This window comes from Lepisosteus oculatus, chromosome 7 (assembly GCF_040954835.1).
Source record: "Lepisosteus oculatus isolate fLepOcu1 chromosome 7, fLepOcu1.hap2, whole genome shotgun sequence".
NCBI lineage: Eukaryota > Metazoa > Chordata > Actinopteri > Semionotiformes > Lepisosteidae > Lepisosteus > Lepisosteus oculatus.
In genome coordinates this window covers 24632215-24654829 of record NC_090702.1, presented here as the reverse complement: position 1 = coordinate 24654829, position 22615 = coordinate 24632215, and the positions used below count along the sequence as shown (strand labels likewise).

General features: G+C 37.5%; 1 protein-coding gene across 3 annotated transcripts in view; it reads right to left on the bottom strand.

Annotated features, from left to right (window-relative positions):
* Positions 1 to 7828: 7828 nt before the first annotated feature.
* hmga2 (high mobility group AT-hook 2) overlaps positions 7829 to 22615 on the bottom strand; it is a 71221-nt gene continuing 56434 nt past the window's right edge. For 2 of the 3 annotated variants that reach the window (XR_011190075.1, XM_069192318.1), the window contains exons 4-5: positions 17922 to 17954; positions 7829 to 11615 (exon numbers count right to left, since the gene is read on the bottom strand). Coding sequence is in view for 2 of the 3 variants with exons in the window: in XM_069192318.1 (XP_069048419.1) it covers positions 11580 to 11615; positions 17922 to 17954 (69 nt within the window). In the remaining variant the exon portion in view is untranslated. The remainder of the gene's footprint in view (positions 11616 to 17921; positions 17955 to 22615) is intronic. The other variant, XM_069192319.1, reaches the window with a different exon arrangement.

The window sequence follows — 22615 nt, the reverse complement described above, 5'->3', positions numbered from 1 at the left end:
GTCTTGCCACAACATTTTCTGAGGGTTGAGACCTGGACTAGGACTTGGCCCAAAACACAAACTTTCGTCCTTTTATTCCATTCTTTGTTAGATTTGTTAGGAATGCCTAAAGTCATTGTCTTGCTGGAAAACCCTTTTTTTGGCTCAACTCATGGACAGAGGGGCCCAACGTTGTCTTCCAAAACATTTTAGTATGACTCTGAATTCATACTTACATCAATGAAGGCAAGTCATCTAGGTCAATGGGCAGAAAAGCAGTCCCAGACTATGACACTCCCTCCACCATGCTTGATAGTGGGGATAAGGTTATTTAGTGGTAGGTTTTTGCCAAACATGGCATTTTTGTTGTGGCCAAAAAGATCAATTTTAGACTCAAGCATCCAGAGAACATTCTTGCAAAAATCTACAGAATCATCCAGAAGGTCGTTTGCAAACAAGATCAGCAGCGATGTTCTTTTTTGAGAGCAAAGGTTTTCTCCTGGCTATCCTACCATGACTACATTCTTGGGCTTCCTTTGGACATCCTGTATGATTTGTTCTGTTGCTCTGTGGGATAATTTTGAAAAATGTCTACATCTACTGTAGTCACCATGGTTAGATTTCTCCATTTGTAAGCTATTTGTCTTACAGTAGACTAATGAATTCCAGACTGATGAGCACTTAAAACTCTCTTTCTGATGTTGTCTAAGACCTCTTTAGATCATGACATGGTGTATTACACAAATCTGTACGGGTAAGACCATTATTGACTAGGTTTCTTAGGTCACAAATCTTATGATGAGATACTTTTTGGAACTAAAACCACAGGATTTTTCGACCTTGAAAAGGGTTCAATGAAGCGGCTGTTTTTGTTGCATTTATTTATTTTGTACATGAACCTGGGGGTGAAATTCCAGGCTTGCAGTTTGACCCAGATGTAAAACATATTGTAAAAGCCTCATTCTTCTACTTCAGAACTATTGTTCACAGTCTCCTTTTCTCAAAGGTCTTCAAAGTACTGTACTTTTAGACTCTCTTTTATGTTTTCTCACCTAAGCAATAGAAAGTTGCATATTGTTAATTATTATGTATTGTGTACCTGTTTAGTGGCATTTTTAAAGCAATGCTTTTGATTAAAAATGTCATCGTCAAGAAACTTGCATAACTGCTTAACTGATTGAACATTTTATAGTCCATGAACATACAATTGACACTTCCTCTTGACCAGAGAAGACATACCAATTTTTTTTTCTTCCTGAATATTTTTTGTAGATCATCCATAGAAATATTTATTAATGTTTTACATTAAGTACAAAATGTCTATTTCTAAAGGAGTATGAAGAACAGCTATTTTTTCCCAAATTTGAAGGGAGTACCGGATTTGACTATTTGTGGTGCTCTTTGAAGTGCCTGTGCCTGGAAAAGAGAGTGAGACCACCTTTAACTAGGGAAGTATTCATTTTCCATGCAGGCTTTACCCCCGGCTGTTTTGGTCAATCGTGAAGAATTAGTGCATAGCTTTATGATGTGTGCTAGTACTAAGGACAGAGTTTGAAAGAAGCCGGCATGACAAGTGACCAGCTGTCATGCTGTGGAGACTGTGATTGCTTTGATGAGGCCCAACCCCTACACAGAGATTTGGACAGGGTGAGAGGTCAGAAGCATTGAGGTGGGTCACTTTTCCCTTCTGGGGTGGCATGTTAATCAATATACCAGGAACAGAAAGAGGAAAAAAAATAAAGAAAAGGTGGAATGTAAGTTATTGTGGCTTCTCTTGGTACTTATAATCATATCCAATTAAAAATGAACTGTTCAATTTTTAATGCATAACTTACTTTCATTCTTTCTTAATCCCATCATGTCGTAGGAAAAAAAGTTTACTGTTAGCTACCTGTGGAGTTTTGAGACCTGTCACACTGCAGTACAGCCCATGACTAGAGATTGCTATTGTCCTCCCCAGGAATCGCCCCTGGAGGAGTCATTCAACTGTGTGGTATTGTGGTTTCTTACAAAGCTCCTGTTGCTGCTGCCCTAGAATTTGCAAAAAAAAAAAAAACAGAAATGATCTTCACACTGCAAAATTATGAATTAGAAAATAACATTGTGTGAATGACATTCATCCTAACAAATAAATGATTAGGCGTTCTTCAAGAAACAGATGGCCAAGGTCCTTGGACACATTTACCCCTTTTCTAACTGTTTTATGCATGTCAGGGTCACAGCAGAGCTGGTAATCGAAATCTGGTAATGGTTGTAAGATGGTAATGGCAATCGGTAATTAACAATCTCAAGGCACCCAGAACAGGGTGCCAATCCACCATCATCAGGCACACACAGACACAAGCACACCATGGCCAACCTTCCCAACAGCCAATTACTCTACTAGCATGTCTTTGGATTGTGTGAGGAAACTGGAGCACCCAGAGGAAACCCACATGAACACAGGGAAAACATACAAACTCCACACAGACAGCACCACGGGTCCAGGATTGAACCTGGAGCCCCACCAGAGCAAGACAGCAATACTAACCACTGCGCCAGCGTTCGTCCCAACCTTGCATCCATTAGCCAAATTAAAAAGAAATAAGTTAAGAGGCAATCTTAATTGCATGTTCAACACTTTGTGAAATCACATGGACCATTACTATTGTACACACACACAGGGGCCCTTCATCTAATTGTTGAAGGGCCCCTGTGATAACTCACACAATTAGTAACACTAATTATGTGACTCATCATAGTCATTCCAAGCACCTGAACTAATATAGGATCGCTATAGCAAAGGGGAGAACACTTAAGGAGTCATCCTATTTTGTTTTTTTACTTTTCCATACACTGTTTCCTGACATTTGATTCCTTTTACCAAAAAAATAATTTCATTTTAGAAAATGGAACTCTTTAAACATGGAATCTGTACAATACAACGGGACGTTGTTGAAAGGGGGTGAATACTTTTTTAAAGACACAACTCTTTTTCTTTTCAATAGTATCTATTGCCTATTTTTAAACTGCAGCTTACTGTATTTGCCCACGTGTGCAGCAGCAGTAATAATGACTGGTGGCCATCCTATGAGCCCCTACCTGGCTTGATACTTCTACTGTTCACTGAGGTGAAATTCAAATAAGTGGACTAAATGAGCATGTCCTCATTGAAAGCCATATTCTTGTTTTCTTTCAGAGGGCTCCTTGCCTATATCAAAGAACATTGATATCAGAAACAAAACATTTTTCGACACAATTTTGCAGGTAATTTAATAAATATGCACAAGCTAAAAGTTTTGGAAACCTCTGAGACACACCCTAAGTTCACTCGTTTGACTGCATGATATTAGCACTGAGAACTCCAGGCACAGCCTTGGTCATAAGCCAGGTTCTTTCGCTCAGATGTGGACATCTGGGTTCTGGCTTGTTCGGACTTTCACAGACTTTCTCACCTTGATCGTCAGTGATCCTTTTCCTCTGCAGCCTGCTTGTCACGGGAGCTGGGCCAGACTCCTGTGAAGTGTGTAATAAAGACTCTATGCGTGACGATATAATCCAGAAGAGTCTGGAGTAGGACATCAGGGGAAGAACCTTTCACGATCGTAATTCCTCCTCTTAAGGGCACTCCAGCCCTTTCGTATTTTAGTTGATTTCATGCACCATCCCCCTGTTTTGTCTGTCTTTATTTAAGGTGGGCAATCCCGCTATGCCTTGCTCTCTGCACTGGAAGACGGACTTCTGGAGGCCCGCCTAGCATCAAGTCGCCCCACGTCCACGGCTTGAGGGCATAGGCTGCCGAACGGTGTCCTGACCAGCTGAATCCAGGGCTCCAAGTGCCTGGCTTTGCCAGTCTATTTTTAACTTCCTTGTTCCTGGTTCCATGTCTCTGTTCCTTGTTTTTATTCTCGTCTTCGTCTTGGATGGACCTCCTGGTTTTCAGTAATGGACTGTGCTCTGGTTTCCCTATTTGGACTGTTTTGGACTCGTTCGCCTGCGCCACGCCCCCCGAGCACCGGATCACCATAGTCATGCCCTCCTGTCTGTCTTCCCGTCCTGCTCCTGCTGTGTTTCCCTAAAAGTCTTTTTCCAGTCACGTCCGGATTATACGATCTGCACAGGGTCCTCAACTACGCATTGTGACATAAACAGCAGGGTTAGTTTGGGTAGACAGGGGGGACGGTGAATGAAGTGCTCCAGTGCATGTGGGGGAACGAGCGCAGGCAACCAAATCCAAGAAAGTCCAAAATGGAGAGTCAGGGTGCAGTCCGAAATCCAAAAGCCGGTAGATCCTTCCAAGATTAAGACAGTTTAAAAACCAAGGAATGGGGAACCGTGATCAGGAGCATGAAAAGTAAAAACATGACGGGACTAGGCGTAATCCCTGGCCTAGCCCTGGACTCAGAGGTTGGAACGTCTAGGGATAAGGTCTATGCCCTTGGGCTACTCCAGAGCCCGGAGGTAGGCGGGCCTTCAGGCTGAGCCAAGAACTACAGAGACGCCGGGCTTATATAACAAAAAAGGGAGGAAACACATCTGACAGTACAAAACTAAAATCAATACAAGAAAGGTAGGAGCGCCCTGTAGAGGAGGCTCCTGTGACACTGCTGGAGACAAAGTCCTTTAAATAGGCAAGGGCATAGCTCTGTCTAGTCTAGAGGCATAGCCAGATGGGTGGCATAATAACCCTATATACAACAGAACAGAAAAAAAGCTGGTGAACCTGCAATACACAGTAAATATGAGAATTACATATTATTACCATGCTGCCATGAATGCACTGGACATGGAGAATATTCTTTTCTTAAAAATCTAAAGTGGCTTATATCTACCTTTCAATGTCTTTCAAGACCCTTAATTTACTTACCATTATTAGCAGGGTAATTAGAACCAGGTGTTTAGCACTTCATTTTCTGTTAAGCACTCAGAATTACCTCATACAATAGTTAGTAAATTAGTAAGGCGTTCACTATAAGGGATAGCACAAAGATGTCATGCCATGATACCTATTCATCTGCTTACTGCAGTGATTTTAGTTAAACAATGGACAATAAGCAAAAAAGGAGACAAAAACTACATTTTGGTCACATCTCAATATTGAACAGCAGTACCACAAACTAATTCCCCAGTATAAGCGCAACTATTGGAGGCAACTATTAAAATTAAGAAGTGTACTTAATTTCCTTAAACAAACGTGATGTGCAATGTAGGCTGTCTTGGTTGGGGGTATCTTGGTTTTGCAGGTGCAGGAGGAAACAAAGGAGTTGTTTTGGACTGTTTAAATGGTTGAGATCCCAAGGCAGACTTTTAACATTGTAGTACTGCAGGTCTTCATAATGGAGCAACAATATTTATGGAATTCATCAACCTGAGCTACAAACAGTCCAACGTATTCTCTGATTTCACGCGGTTTCTGATAAGCCCGTCATGAAATATGTTTTCTTAACATTGTCTCTGTTTTATCATGTGTTATTCTCTATGTGCAGAAGTTCTTTTTAATATAGGCAAGCCAGGGCACGTGAAAATTAAACAAACCAAGGCAAGAACAGACTTAAAAGGTATTTTGGCAACATATTTTTTTACTCTTTCGATCTGATATCTTGTACAAATTAGCTTTTTTTTACCATTTGTTCACAACAAAAACATGAAACATCACCTGCATATTACAGTAAATTAAATGACTTCCCTTAATATTGAATGGATAAAGTTATACAGTATAGTTGATATACAACATGTAGATAGACCTAATTCTAATAACATACGTGTGCTGCTAGTGTTGACATGACAGCAAAGAGGTTTGCTTTAATAGCAAATCACAGTATTTAATGTATGCATTTTAAAGTCAATAATTCTTTCAGCAATATTAGGCTTGTGTGCTTAAGGCAGTAGCATTAATAAATACCAAATTCAGAAAAACGTTTAGAGATTTTTACCACTGCCCACTGCTTTATTACCACTGTGCTACATACTAGTATGTACGTATTGTTTCTGAGATTTGTACATACTGTTTTTAATTAACAGAAGCCACTTTCAATGTGTTTATCCCATGAAGAGAACATCAATTATTAGTATCAAAATGTAGGATTCTTCCATCTCATTAAAATAATAGCTAAAAACTAATTATCATGTTGTTATTCTTTGCAGTTTCTCAAATCACTAGATTCAGCTCCCATGACCTCAATAATGAGCTCATTTGGATTGTACTGTTGCCAAGACTTTCAGTATCAACGCACAAAAAAAAGTTATATTAGAAAAATAAATAATATTTCATAAACCCTTACTTAGAAAATGTCAGTTTGCTAGATTTGATACTTTACTCATTAAGCACCCCAAAAAAAGATAAAACTCAGCACTCCCCATTCCCTAATTAACATCAAAGCCTCTGTTAGCCTACTGATTTATTTTAGCAATCTAGAAATCATTAAATGATTTGCAACTAAACTGTACACTGTATCAAATAGTAGTCTCCCACACAAAACACAAATCTGCAAAAAAAAACACTCAAAACTATTTCAAATGTCTTGCAAGAGCAGAAATCCTGCAGGTGTTTTGCATGCTAACGTTCTGAATTTTGGCTTCTTCTTGAGCTACAGGTGTTTTATATCTTGTTGCCTGTTTCACCTTTGCTCACAAAACTCCTTGTAAATGTCTGTTTAATTTGTGCACATTCATCACATAACATACATTTTGAAATATAATTTATATCCTGCCTATAAAAGAGTTATAAAGAGACAAAAGTTACAGATTTTAAAGATACTGATAACTGTACTAATACCTTAGGAGTTTAGAGTGCAGCTCCGTTTTTTTTTTCTAGTAATGCAGTCAAACAGCAAGGGAGAAGTCTTTTCCCAACCAGTTATACTAATCTTTCAATAAATGTGCACAAGGTACAGTAGGTCACAGGTAATATAGAAGTAAGAACTAAGAGTAAAGCTAGAAGACAGTGCACCTCCATGGATAGCTCTGAAAACACCTACCTCAGGGGAAAAGGCAATGGACATCACAACCGATGAGAGAAAAAACACAAGCAACTAAATCACATTACGATGGTCTCCCAGCTTATGGGTGTTATGGAACAGGTAAAGACTTATTCCGTGCTGAAAGGAAAAGAGACACTGCTTCAGCTGTGGAGTTTTCTTCAGGTGTGAGGGAGAGAGGGAAACAAATACCGGTTTCTCTTTCTGCTCTCCACTGAAGAAGGCTCCAATGTTGTGTTTTTTTTCCTTTTCCTTTTTTTTCCTACACATGCTGCCACAGCTAGTCAAACCTCTGTAACCAAGGTTCAACAACAGTGTCTGCAGCAGGGACTTACAGTATTATGAGTTCAGTTATCCACTATGCTTCTGAAGCGCAATGTAGAACTGTAACATCGGAATGCCTCGAAATGAAATGATATCTTAGGATATGAAATGATAACCTAGGATTACTCCCATTTAAAATATAATTCTATTACAGAAGATAGACCCTTTAGAAAACAATGTGATTCATTGTGATTTAAAATCACACAGGAGTGACTTGATAATCACAGGCAAAGAACCTCAGTAAGAGACAAAACACTGCTAAAGTACCCCTTCAAGAGTGTATATGCAATGTTTTTTGATTAGGTAAGAAAAATGTACATTAATAATCCCTAATCAAAAGCAGCCAGACATTAAGAGCAGCTATGAAGCATATGGTTGGTTACAGATGATTTTTTTTTTAATCGCCACTGATCAACAAAGGTTATGTCTTCTGCTTGATTATCCTAGGAGGTACCTCAATGTCTGGATGTGAGGCAGTTCGCACACAAGAGAGGTTAATGTTTTTCATACACTGCCTGTATTCCCAACCTGACTGCAAGGGAAAAAAAATAGGAGTCACACACCACAGGGAGCACAGAGGGTATTAAGTTTATTGTGCTGAACAAGTCTGTGATAATCCATTAAAAGATTATTTTAACAAGCAAGCGATTCAAAGCGTAATCAAAGACAGCAACTCTATGTGAACAGTGAAAGCCATAAAGTTAGAAAACAATCAAACGGGTATAGAGGCAAAAGAAAGATTGTTTTAAAGAAAAAAAAACAGCAATGAAGCACTTCCAACTTTTCTCCTGCTAATGCAACTACAGTATATTGCATAACGTTTTTTTAAAGTTAAAATGTCCAGACTTACCTAACAGTGACCTAAAGGCAGGGAAGAACAGTCTTATAAAATTCATCCCCCAGAAAAATAAACTATATATATATAAAATTTTATGGTGTTCTCCCTGTTCTCTTGGCCACATGCATTTAAGAAGATTATTCTGTTTGAAAATGAGGTAACAGTAGGCCCTTTTTAGAGGTAGTAATGTGTATTCGATTGTACTATAACATGATATTGGAACTTCATTAAGACTCCCAGAGCTAAAAGCCTGAACAAACATCAAACAGTGGCTTCCTTGGACATGCATTCAACCAACAATGAGGTAACGAAAGCTTATAGGCTTTTCTTAAACTCAAGTATACATGAAGTAAAATCCAGAATGGTTGGAGCTCCGAAATCAGAACATCTTTACCTCGATGGTATTAAATTCAGTTATGTGCACCACAACATGTATGGGAGGCATCACAAGTTGTTTTCTTTTACGTTTGATTTTACCTGATACCTCAATAAAGAAGCCAGTAGGCTTTGGTGGTAAGCTGGCTCAGGACTGAGGCCCAGCTGTTAAAAGCTCAACCTGAGGTACTACCCAGTACTACCTGGCCCAGTTATAATAAAACAATGTTAACAATAAAAAAGTTGACAAGCAGAAAGTGGAATCAAATTCTACATAAGAAGCATTTAAAATACATCTGGTTTAACCATATTACAAAAGAAAATCACATTTGTGTAAGGTACACGAAAACCGCTAATCAAGTATATCTCAATCTCTACCAATTTAAAACATATTTATGAAAGCAATATACAAAAGCCAAGCCTATCTTTTCCCAACCTGCAAAGCTTCAAGTTTCTTTGAAGGTTTATTTTTTTCCCCACAAGTGAAATGTACTTGTTTTCTGTTACAAAAATACCTTGATTAGGGATCGGTTGCAGTCCTAAAAGGTGTCCAAACTAATGCTGAAAGTAACAAAAAAAATGCATTCCTTTTTGAGACTGGAGGTAGGTCTTTGTCAATTGATTATTAGTCCATTTTCATTTCAACAGTTCATTTGAGGTACAAATGTGGACAGTAATATTTTCAGAAAACAAAAAAAACATAAAAAAACAACAAAGACATTACAGCTAAAATTATTTCATGTAGTGTCACACAAGCACATGATCCTTAGATACTATTGTGTAAATCAGTACAAAAATATATTCAAGTTAAAAAACATGTCAAAAGAAGTCATAATTTGCGCAGAATGGAAGGTAAGTGTCTTGTTAGGTCAGTTAGATATAAAGTAGTGCTAATGTAAAAAAGTTAAAAAAACAGTACTTTTTCCCTTAGCTGCATCTGAATTACATAGAGAAATAAAGGACCCAGATCTCAGTGATTACCTGCCCATAATTATTTCCTACATTGTCTTGTGTATAGCAGCATGTATTCATCAGGCTGTATTACTTGTTGAAGAAATCAGAGGTAGTCTGGAATAGTGGAGTAATATTGCATCAACTGCTGAAAAGTGCTGGTGTGAAGGAGAAATTATACATATTGCATTCTGGAAGAATGGTCAGAGAAAACTTATGGTAAAAAATCTTCCTATTCCATGTAATCACTGAATTCAGGAATAAAGTGTGTCTTGAGGTAAAATGTGCTTTGTTTGCATGAGATAGTGCTGACAACATGTGATTCCCTTTGAATGAAGTAATTGGAAATCTGAAGCAAGAGCCTTGTAATTAAACATTAATTATCAGGATTATTCTGCTGGCAGTGTTCATCTTTACCTAAAGTTTTTGAGATGCCCGTCCTGTTCCCCTCAATTTGGAAAATATCTCTCATGACATCTAAGATGTTTTTTCCTCAGCCCTGCCTAAGTCTCTTGACAATGGTTCCACCTCTAAATCCTGTATTTTCTTTTCTTTCTGTGAAAAAGAGCAATTCCCACTTTCTGCCTTACAGTGGGAACAAGGAAAAAAACAATGGGGAATAGTGTTTGACGTTTTCAAAGAACCTCAGAGTTACATACAAATTATTGTACTGAGAGCACAGTGCATCTAACAGAGAGCTAAGACTTCATATGGAGGCTAATTGTTTTAGTCTAGTAATTTTGTGTCACAGAGTAGCAGTCAATTTAAATCATACGAAAATCAAAATATCTTTCCATCTTTGTTAACTATTAGGAAAATAACAATAGCAATGTCTTGTAGCTGCTACTGTTTATGTTTCTATTCTTCTGTGACAAAAGCATAATGAATGATGATAAACTCAAGGACAAATTTCAGATCCAATATTCAGGTGCAGAGGGGGTTTGTAAATAGACATGACACGTTCTGTTGATGAGCTACACAGCACATAGATATAGTGTTGACAACAAGGCTAACTGTGACTGGTACCTCTCTGAGCACATAAATCAGTATCTGTAACTCCATGTATAAGCCCCTTCTGAAACAAAATTCCTGATTCTCTTTTGTAGCTCCATAAGAACAAAAACAACTTGCATTACACTGTAATAATTACCTATTTTCATTTAAAGCACTTCATGAACGTTGCAATAGTACACTCTCATTTACACATAAAAATATACTTTTTGTTTTCAAGTTTATGAAAATAAAATTGCCCTCTTCTGTTAAAATTTGAATTAGTGTTTTTTTTCACCTTCGGTGGCGCTAGGATGAGTAGCCTGCACTGTCATGGAGAGATATTTGCCTACTGAAATATCTGATTGCCGATGACACTTTCTAAAATAAGTCCTGTGAACGTATATTCAGACTGGGCAAGTTTTCTAAGCATTAACCAATGTTCACATGTATTTCACTTTCGGAATCAAAGCTTTGAGCACAAAACGCTATAGTAAAAATACATAATGACTGAAGTAAAAGGCATACAAATTCATGCATCGTAATACGTATCTAAATATATACTGGATATTGTGGTGCATGCTCATCTTTTTTCTTATGGAATATACATAAAGTGTTGTTTGAGTCTAGATTTGTCAAAAGTGATTGGTCAGTTCTAAGTTAATTCTAAACTCAGAGGAAATTAAAATGACTTGTTTAAATAATAATAATAAAATGATCATCTAAAACAGAAGGGGGTTGTCTCTTTCCCATGTCTTTGGTGGTCTACAGCAGGGGATTTATAGGCAGTGGGTTTCTCAGGCTGTTTAAGGTTCCTCTACTGGCAATTCGGGAGCTTGACCACATGTTTCAAGTTTCTGAATGACTAAGCCAGACTCTATGTTTAAGTTGCTCGTTTGCCTTCCACATAGTAGTCCAATAAAGTCTATTAGCAGGTTAAGAAAAAGACACAGTACTGATCGGCTGTATTTTTCAACCTGTTTCCCTGTGCTACAGACACTCTTTCTTACATTTGCTTTGAGGTTGTTTGTGTGTGATTTTCCCAGACAAACAAAAAAAAAAAAAGTAGAAAGACCGTAGAAATAGAAAATAAGTGGTCAAGGTAGTGTCTTTTCCCTTGAAAGACCTGACAGCTGAATGAGGTAGAGGTAAAATGCTGTGGTTACTTAATCGTCCTCGGGAGATTCTTCAGCCTCTTCTTCCTACAAAAAATCAGAGCAAGAGTTGGGATTTGGATTTTTCTTCACTTTCAAACAATAACAGCCCCACCTCCCCTCTCCCCTGACTGTTAACATTGCTTCCTTTTATTACATCATGGCTATTTTAGAACTCCCACCTCCTACCTAAACGCACACACATGCACATTAAAGAGACCCAGAGCACTGGAAAGGCATTTCCATACTGATGCAACTATAATCCTTTACTTCATTCCCCACTGAAACAGGGATCATTTAAGAAAATGACAGACATCTTGAGTCACTCCTTGAAAACACTGAGTAAAAATGTTTCTTTCATGACGCTGGCAAATGAAAATAAAGTTTTGGTACAGACGTGAAAAATTAATACACCCTATTTTTAATAATAATTTTGCGGCATTTCAGATCCTCAAAGCTAGATAAATTTAGAGCTGCAAAGGTACAGTACATATGAAACAAGTCCTTCTTGTCCCGCCACACAGGCACGTATTGTGTGTTTTGCTGATCATTTTTTATGTTAAAAATCACTACAGTTGGGTATTTTCAACTTCTTATATATCAAAATGATTCATGTAATAAAGCACATAATTTGTAAATACGTCACAGTAATAAAACCTATGGGTATATTGCTCTAGTTAGAATAATTACATTACAAAGTATTTAAAGTGAGTTCAAGTCTCATTTGTACTCATGTATTCGGAGAAACAGTTGTGGCAACACCTCTAGGATTATGGTTTAATAGAAAGAGAACATCTTAAAGTGGTCCTTAAAATGTCTATTTTCTGTATTCAAAGAGTAAGTATTTTTCACAACCGCTCTTCCACTTCTAATAGTTAATGGTTTACATAGGGGGTGCCCAACCCTGGTTCTAGGGACCCACACGGCTCTGATTTTTGTTTCAGCTTAGCCCTCCATTTCACAATTAATTTATCACACCAAACAACAGGCTTCTTTCGAACTCTTCAGGTGTTTTCTGTTCCTGAACATGTGGGAGGTTGCCTTTTAGCTAATGCATTTCACAAGTAACTTAAGACCGCCGAAGTCTGGCTAGAAAAAATAAACCCAGAAATGTTCCAGTCAGGCAACTTGTTAGTTCAATTAAGGATTCAATTAAGTAAAGAGCTTGGCTGGAACAAAACCCAGCAGGTGTGGTGGTCCCCAGGACCATTGTTGGGAACCCCTGGTTTAGATTATGTGTCAAACCTGCTTTAACAACGTGGTTGTTAAGCTCCCTGAAGTTAATTTATTTTTCATTTGTTACGTCTATTCTCAGCTGGCATCCGAACGTTTAGCATTTACATGGCTAAAGAAGAATAAAGTGAAGTCCCAGAAGGAAAAAAACAGTAGTAGTTTTTCAATGTAACATATGCACAATACTTCCAGCTCCAGTGTGTGGAAGGAGGATAAAAGTCATAGTAACTGATTTGTTATTCAAAATCTATATACAATATGATCTTTATTGATTGATTTAGTCTGGAATAGGGAAAACCAATAAACACTTTTCTAAACAGCAACAGATAAGCAGTTTATTGACTTCTTAAAAAGGCCACCTACGGCATTTTTCTATTCCCACTTCAGTTGCATGTCTCCTGCATACATAATACACTGAAAATGGAACTGCTGAGATTTCACCATTAGAACCATTACAAATATAGCTTTTAATCTCACTTAAAAGGTATTTACTTTAAGGTTCCTCTTTTCTAGTAGCTGCTGTGAAGTGTTCCAAAAACAGCTTTCCCCAGTTTTTATAGCGAAATAGATTTGATTTTCCACATGGATTCATTTTGTCTGGGCGGCTAGCTGACACAATTTATAACTCTCTTCCTTTCCCAGGCTACTGCAGTGTGCCATTCAGTAAAGGCTGCATTAAAGCTTGTCTGCATTATATGACCAAACTTCCATTCATTACTGTTTCAGACACTTCAGCTGTGAAGGAGCTGCTAAATGCTACCATGTGTGACATTGCTGTACAAGAGCAGAATGGAAGAAAAAATGCTTTAATCATACAGGGCTCCACTCTGCAATCCTCTGTTCAAAAGGTTTTCCATCATCTTAAAAAAGAAAAAAAAAAGTTACTTTTTTTTTTTAGAGAGAAAAGGGAGAGTATAAATCCAGGAAACACACATGCTTCAGAATGCATTGAGGACAGGTTAAAAATATTAATGAAGCTGCATCAAGCCATGAGACTTCACAGCACTGCTGTTAAGTCTGCTTTTGGTTATTTGGAAAAACAAGGATGACAAGAACCGTGGTCTCTACTTAACCCAGGGTCGCAGATATTTACAGCAGGGGGCTAACATTTCAGGTCTAGTGTGCAGAGAGCAGGCCTGAGTTCCGACAGTAGGGCTGTGAGTGCAGCCATCCTCTTTAGTAAGACACTGCACTGAATGCATTTCATGGAAAGATGAAGGTTCATCACAGAAACCCCTTTTATATGTTATTAAGTATAAAAGACTTTCTCTTTATGGTATTCTACATTAGGTAAATAAGACATTTAGAATCCGTGAGGTAATGTAATGTCTATTGCTTTGTACAAAAATAATGTGATGCAGATCTTTTATTTAGTTTGAGACTATTTAACAAAGGAATTCTGTATCACTGCCAATCATGGACACTCGAATTTCAGCGGATCTCACTTGACTATGCTGCAACTGGTGCAAACAAATGACTGCACCATTGTAAATAACTCATACAGCAGCTGCTGAAAACACGAGACAGCGAGTACATAACATCTTCACCTCGTACTGAGAAAAACATTTTTATTTCACTTGAACATAGAAAAGCGTATTTAAGTTTACTCAAATAAAAATGAATTATCTATTTGGAGGCTTGCTTGTCCACAGCCTAATACTTCATAACTATTGCAATATCTAAACATTTTGTGCTCTAAATCAGAATCTGTTTTAAAGCAGGTTCATCATTCTGAATTTAATGGAATGACTGGATAGAAAGAAATATTTCTGCTCACTTAAAGAAGCTTTTTTAAACAAAAAAAGGGAAACTTTGTAACAGGTTTTAGTAGTGTGGTGTACACTATATAAACAAGTTACATTTTTTTTAATGATTACCTGATGATACACAGGGGGACAAACTATTATGTGTCTCAGTGTATTTCATTAGTCATTTGTATCAAGAGTAGAAAATGTATTAAACTTAAACACTGGGTGGAGATTTGACAATTACAAAAAAATATTTTTATATTTATATAATAATATAGATGTTAATTTAAAAAATAGACCTGAAAAAATAAACTACTTTTAAGTGAAACAAACAATTCCGGGGAAGAAGTCTTCAAAAACAGTGTACACATTAAAAGAAAATGCAAAGTCTGTACATGGAATTAGTTTCATATAATTTGTAGTAGTATTTATAAACAGTAACGTATAAGAAAGAGATTATAATAAAAAACTCTTTCAAAGATTAAATGCACAAAGGTATACACTGCAACAGATTTGCCTAGTTTTATGCATTTCTCCTTGTTCTTGAGTGGATCATTCATGCTGTACATAATTCACACTCATACCGAATTGAAAAGACACTCTTGTGATCCAACAGTCTGGCGGTCCTTTCCTCCCGCACTACAAAAAGCAATATTATCCACTCAGTTTTCTTCACTTTTAGCACATCTGCTCAATGAAAAATATCTGGGATATCTTCCATGCTTTAAAAAAAAGACAAACACTCTCCAGCAATTTTTTGCTGTTTAAGCTATTACATGAAGAAGGAATTATGTTGCCTTCCAAAGAGGTCCAGTGAAGATATAGGTATGCAGAAAATGGCTTCTATATTGACTACATGATCTATTATTAATTTACATCATCATGAAAAATGATAAGTAATAGCCATAACAACAGCCTCCTTCAGTAGCGTAATTCTACTTGTTTATACCCTGGTCCCACATGCTTTCATTCCCTTTGAAGTAAATGAGAAGGACTGAAATAGTAACTAGCTGCAGCCTACCCCTCATTAGGGCTCAGCTATGTGGGAAGGCCAGGTTGCAGCTTCCAGGTCAAGCACGCTTATCCACTGAAAAAAAAAGGTCTGAAGAAAGTAAGATAAAAGAGCCTTTCAACGTGGAAGTAGTGACATTTTTATGGGTTCCAGCTCTGAAGACCCCTGAGCACCACACAACTCAAAACCATTTCAAACCATTCTAAAAAACAAACATACAGAGCCCACCTTACACATTTCATTTTCACAACTGAGAATAAGAGACACTTCTTTGCACAAAAGGGCTGTGGAATTATGAAACAAGCTATCGAGCCATGATGTTAAAGCTGACACTATGACCCAAATAATAGATACTAAAAAGCAAACAAGCTAAATGGCCCCCACTCTTTGGAAGCATTCTTAGGTTCTTAGCACTATTGGGACTAACAAATCTGTGAGGAAGGACTTCTTCTTGGGAAGTTTTCTCATTTTCATAAACTGTTTGTTTGGTTGTATTCCAGATACCCATAAAATATAATATACTTAAGGATGTGATTTAAAACAAGTGAAATATATATATATTGGTCTGAATAGTAATCACTAATCTTTTTATTATCTAATGTTGGGAAGCTATCTGCACTTCTTTTTTGTTCTGTTTCTGGTGTGTAAAAAAAAGATATTTTTAGAATAAAATTCAAACAACATGACTGAAGAAACAAAATGGCAATTAACTATGCAAACAAAAGTGAAAGATCATTACTGTACAACTAAAGAAATGACAGAACTGAGATCTCAGACTCTGTATTTCATTAAGATGTGATCTGAAAAAAGCAAGCAGAGATTTAAACAAGAGAAACACTTCAATAAGGCAGTACGTGTGTTGCTACTCAATTGCTGGTGTAAAGATATTTTTAAATCACAAAACTTTGCTTCCGAAAAATTAAAGAAAAGTTCTCAGGTTGTCGGATTTACAGCCCCCATCTGGTTCAATGTTCAGCCACGAATTACAGTGTGACTGCTGCCTTTGATACCCCTATTATTACTGTTAGTTTTACAGCGTCTGTACTAATGTTCTTGGGCTATTGTAAAACCGACAGGTGGTTTTACTTGCCATTAAAAGAATGTAACTGTCACTTTCTTTTTTGGAGAGTTAACGTAGGACCAGAGAGTCAGCAACCTGGAAATACTACACCAGATATCCAATGAAAAGATTATTCAAATATTGTATTTTTATCAAAGGAATAGGTGTTTACAAAATACATTCTCAACCTAAAACTATATTAATGCAACCTTTAAAAAGATGTAAGATGACCAGGGGAAGGGTCATCCAGGACAGGTATTTCAGGAACAATCTGCTCAATATACTCAACTTAGACCTGAGCAAGATGGCCGCCAAGACCCACAGATGGAAAGGGCTTATTCCGAAAAACAATGAGACACAGGTGAGTCCTGTCAGGAAACAAAATATATATGCCCCGGAAACAGTGAACCAGCATGGAAGCCAGTAGGTGAATCCATTTTGGAGGAGATACGAGGAATCAAGTTAGTGTCTGTGCAGATTGAAGAATAACGGATTAACAGAAGAGATAAAGGATTACGATTTATGGTTGGTGATTTGGATATGACGCGGATTTGTGGTACTTCACGGATTTTGGAACTCAGATTGAATAAGGATTGAGAGAATGGACTGCGGACTGGCTTGGAAGATGAACGGACTGGAGAAACGGAGAAAAACTCCAAGGAAATTAAAAGAAGAGAAGTGTGGTGTGAGTACTTTTGTCGATAGGTTTCAAAATTAAGTTGGACTCCTACATGGTTCAGCCATTTGTACAGGTATATTGAAGGGTAGAAAAGGCAAAGATTTCTCAGAATACAGAAATTTTCATCATCCTCAATACACCGCTATGCAGTTCTCACATTTATACAATGTGTCATAATTTCCTCACACCATTCCAGACAAACTGTATAAGGTCCTGTTCATACTGCTGATGGTTTTCAAAACAAGGAAAGCCAGAACTAATCTAATCATTGCCTCACATACTGTCACTCGAACCCCCCAAAGAGTCCCTTTGACCCACACGTTCTGCTTGTAAAAAGTGTTTTCATTTCTCCTTCGCCTTGCACTGAGAAACATCATCTTTCGCAACAGTACCCTTCATTCCCTATTCTTCTTTCTTTGCCTTTCCTTTTCTCAGATGCTAACAAAGCAGCAGTCTTTTCTGACTCAACTTTCCAGAAAAACACTGGATCTGTCATTTTGCAGATGACTTATACAGTAACAAGAAGCCCCAGATGAAAAATAACTTGTTATAAAGATAATTGTGTGGAGTGGTACAGAGGTACTGGAGAGCAGGGTGGGAGTTAACTCTGTCAAAAACATACCTGAGCCGGTTTCTTCTGGACCACTTGCTGTGGCTGTAATAGAAAAAAAAAAACACAGTGAGTACATCTACATTGTGAATCCTCGCAATTAGGAGAAAATGTCTCTAATCACCTCCAGCTATTAAAGTGTGGCACAACTGGGTTCGATTTTGTACCAGATACCTTCCTTCTGTGCTCACAGACACTTCACTCATTAGAAGTAAATCAAAATCTTACAGCAGATGGAATCTTTAATATCAGTTCCCTTAAAGCAATTGTTAAAGACAAGAATACAACAGATTCGACAGAAGAAAAGGCATCACACTCTTCCATCTAGGCATTTTCTCTACCACTTTATCCAGCACAGGGTCAGAGGGGATGCCGGAGCCTAAGCTGGCAAGCTACAGGTGCAAGGCAGGATACACCCTGGTATTGACACTAGTCCATCGCAGGGCACACACAAACACACACACTCACACCAGTATACAGTATAACATAGTACAATGGATGTAATATGAATATGTGACAAGAAGTTTGCAATTTATATATAGCAACATACTGTAGCAGGCCGAAATTTAATGGAGATATTGTATTATTTGCTTCCTATTTAAAATGGTCTCCCAATGTCAACTTCATAAAAAGTAAGAGTTAAGATTGGGCCTGTGGACCCTCCACTCAATCTTAAATACATACAGCACAGCAAAGTCTGATAGGCCTCTGGATTCCAACATTAAATTTAAAATGGAATTTCATAGACTTTGACATAAAAAGTGTGTCCTTGTACATCTCTCGCTGCATCTCATTTTCCTCCCTCTTTGGGTTTCTTTCCAATTATACCTGTAAGCATTCACACTCCTAAACCCACATCAGAACTCCCAAAACATTCCACACTGCTGACTCCCTCGGCTCTGAAGTCTCACAATTTGTTGATTGTACGCGTTACAATACATGTACACTCATGGGAACCGTAAGTGCTGGGGTTCAATGAGAGTCCATTAAAGGAGGCTGTCAGTTTACTGAATCTCTCGAGAAATAAATCCTAAAAGTAAAAGGGACAGAATCTCCGAAGCAGAGACAAGCCTGACTGTCTGGGGTCTGTCACATAAGACACCGTTTTCCAAAGTGGTTGTTCCAAACTAAATACACACTTCTTCTCAAGCATTATACCATAATAATAAAAACATTTCTGATAACACTTCAGTATATTAGACGTTCTGAGTATATTCATACACCTTACAACCCCTTTTGTGTTGCATATTTTTTATAAAGATCACTCTGCAATGACACCTTTAACTAAAAATTGCTGTGAACCTGATTTACAGTATGTGAGAAAAGAAAACTCCCAACAATAAAACATGTTGGCGAACTACATCAATAAAACAGAGAAATTAAAACACTCTGTAAGGGTTTATAGCACTGGGATAAAACTGTAAAAGAACATTATGTTTTAAACCTAATGCAACCTCTCTTAACAGCATGCCCTGTGGCATAGGTTGTTCTCAACAGCTATTTCTCAGCATGCCAGCTTTCATTGTAATTTATTACAGGACTCGGTGTTACAAGCAAAGGATCACCAAAAACGTTAATAAAGGAATACTGAGCGGAGACAAGGCATTTACATTCTAACCTCATCGAAGTAAAATGGCATCATGCACAGTGCTTAAAATGTAAAACACGAGGTGCCTTAGCTCAATATGAACTGGAGAGAATGGATGGGGTTACAGGTACTGTAGTGATTAACCGTGACACACACATACAGTAATATCAAACTAAAGCTCTATTAAATGCATTTTCAATACCACGCTAACAAGGTAGCTTAAAAAACAATGTTAATTAGTAACATCTCTTTTTTTAAAACTTTTCCACTCTGAAGGAATCTGCGGAATTTGCCTGTTTGATTTCATCTTCACAAGAACAGCTGATCTTTTGGCTCAGTGGAGGTCACCTATGTCTAGGCATTGATTCCGTGAACACTCTTAAGAGAGCAAAGTGTTTGTGATGAATTTGTGAAGGGGCAGAGCAGAGCTTACATGTAGAGCCTGTGGGCATTGGCGGTGGATGTATACTTCTCAGGTCTCATTTGGAATGTCATAATTCAGGCATTTACACATGTTTCTACTGGCATCGCTGAATCCTGCTTTTATGTCCATAAATAAATCAGATTCTGGCTTTTAATAAATGCATACAATTAGAACTTCCTTTTCACTTAAAAAGCAGCTCAGGATGTCTGTTGAAATGTTCAGGCTGGTCCTGTAAACCACTCGTTGACAAAAAATGATTGGTAACTGATTACCTTTCCCGTTCTGGTTTGTCACCACTGCCCTGTAATTGTGTATGCTGAAAGTATGCTGAATGTAGCTTTTCACTTCATTTACACTCTTTCAAGGTCAGAAATACTTCAATTCATCATGCTGTTCAAACAATTCTCTTTTCATCAATAGACTAGCATGGACAACCGAAGGAAGATTAGAACGTGGTTGTGCATACGGAGCATTTCAAAAGTGTGAAATAATTTCCAAATTGAGGAATCACTCATTTAAATACAGTGCCCTTCAAACACATTGGGACAGCCCAAATCAAAACTGTCATTTTTGCTTTATATCAGTTTGTACATGTGATCACGAGATTAATATAAAGGATAAGTACAATATATTGTCTGTTTTATTTTTTGGTAATTCCACAGAAACATTTGATCATATTAAAACCAAAACATACTTTGTGCTCTACCTAATGATTTCAAGTGACCATAGGTATGGGGAAACATTCTCTTTGAGAAAAATACAGAGCTTTAATGGTTTCATATCCCTTTGAGGGAATAACTGCTTGAAGTTAGTGACCCATTAAGGTCCCCAACCCTTCGTGGAATTATTTGAAATGTTTTTTCTGTGGCCACTGTGAGTTCTTGCCAGTTTTTGAGGTTACTTTCTTAGCATATACTGTATAATGCATGCTCATTCAATTTAATTCTCAAGACTGACAAGACCACTTTTGTCTTCTGATGAACTCCTTGTCTGCATTGGTTACATGTTTAGTGTTTTGCTCATGCTGCATATCGATGTACTTCCCAATAAGTGTGCAACAGTGTCACATGGACAGATGGGAATAAGATAAACCTTCACCTACTGTAAGTAAAGGAAAGCATGGGAAATATACACTAAAGAACACTATCTTATGTGTGGAGCATGGGAAAATTAGCTCAGCTGCTGAATTAAATTCAGGAAGGCCTAACTGAAAAAAAAAAAAGAATTTTACTAGATACCAATGTTACACTCCTAACGTTATGAACATTGCCACTGGATTGTGTATGGCCAAGCAGTGAGGACTTCAGTTTGACATCTGACCTGAAGGACAGCACCTCCTTTAGAGGGTAATTGGTCCACCAACACCACTTACAGTACATTAACAACTTAATTTCCCTTTGAAGTCACACATCTCAATAATGACCAGACACAGCCTGGCTTAGTTTCTGAGATCTGATGAGGACTTTCTTACTCCTTCCACATTTCTTTCTTAATTAAACAACTTTGGGCTACTTCTTCACTGACTTTTACTTAATTGTGGCATAACTCACTTCACTTCTTCATCTTTTCTTGTGGGAAAACTGTTATGGACTGGTACATTGCAACAACAACATGTTAACTATTGACGTATACTATAATTTTTTAACACTCTATTCTAAAATTATGGTTTAGAAATTTAGAAAACCAAATAATGGAAACTGTGAAGAACTGGATTCAGAGGCAACAGAAGAGAGGTGGTTACTCTTCAAAAATGGAATGTTAAATTTCAAAACAAATTCTTCCTTAAGACAAGGTCTGGAAAAAGCTCTTCTGTATTACATTTCACATATTTATTGTTACCATATGAAGATTACGAAAATTAAATAAGTAATTTATTTGTATGAATCTTACAAATGCCAATCATAATCTAACAGTATGTATGAATACTGTCACTTTAGGACTAGTTAAGTCTGTGAGGTATGATGTGTGTGGGTGTTTGGGAAAGATGGAAGTGAGAAAATGTACAAAGTCCTTATGAGCCAAAAGAAAAACTGGAAAAGTCTTGTGAGCTGCTAAGTGAACACATTTAACAAATGCAAACAGTAACAGCCAAGGTTTGGTTTAGATAAAAATTAATTTGCTACTGAAGAAAAAAAAACTACACTTTAAAAACCAATCAATGCACTTTACTTACTGTAACTAGAGTGAGCTTTTTATTGCCCTGCCACAAAATGTACAGCCATAATAAAAGGCTACACATTTTAAAGTCGATCCATCCATTTCTTAAAGGCTTTATTCAATACAGGGTCACAGAGGAATCAGAGCCTTCCCTGGCAACCAGCCGGTACAAGGCATGATACATGCTGGATGGGATACCAGTCCATCGCAGGGGACACACAGACATGCACTCACACAAGGGTCAATTTTCTAGAAGCCAATTAACCTACCAGTATGTGTTTGGACTTTTGTAAGGAAACAGGAGCACCCAGAACACCCAGAGGAAACCCATGCAAATACGGGGTGAACATACTAACTCTGCACAGGTCACACTTTCGGGATTTAACCCAGAGCAAAGAACCCATAACCCAGCAAAGCAGTAATACTAACTAGTGCACCACTGTGCCATATTTCTTCTTAAGTTCCTTGGAATGTTCTTTTTATAAAATACAGTCTATCCATTTTCCAAATAATTACTGAATTTTTATTCTTCATCCC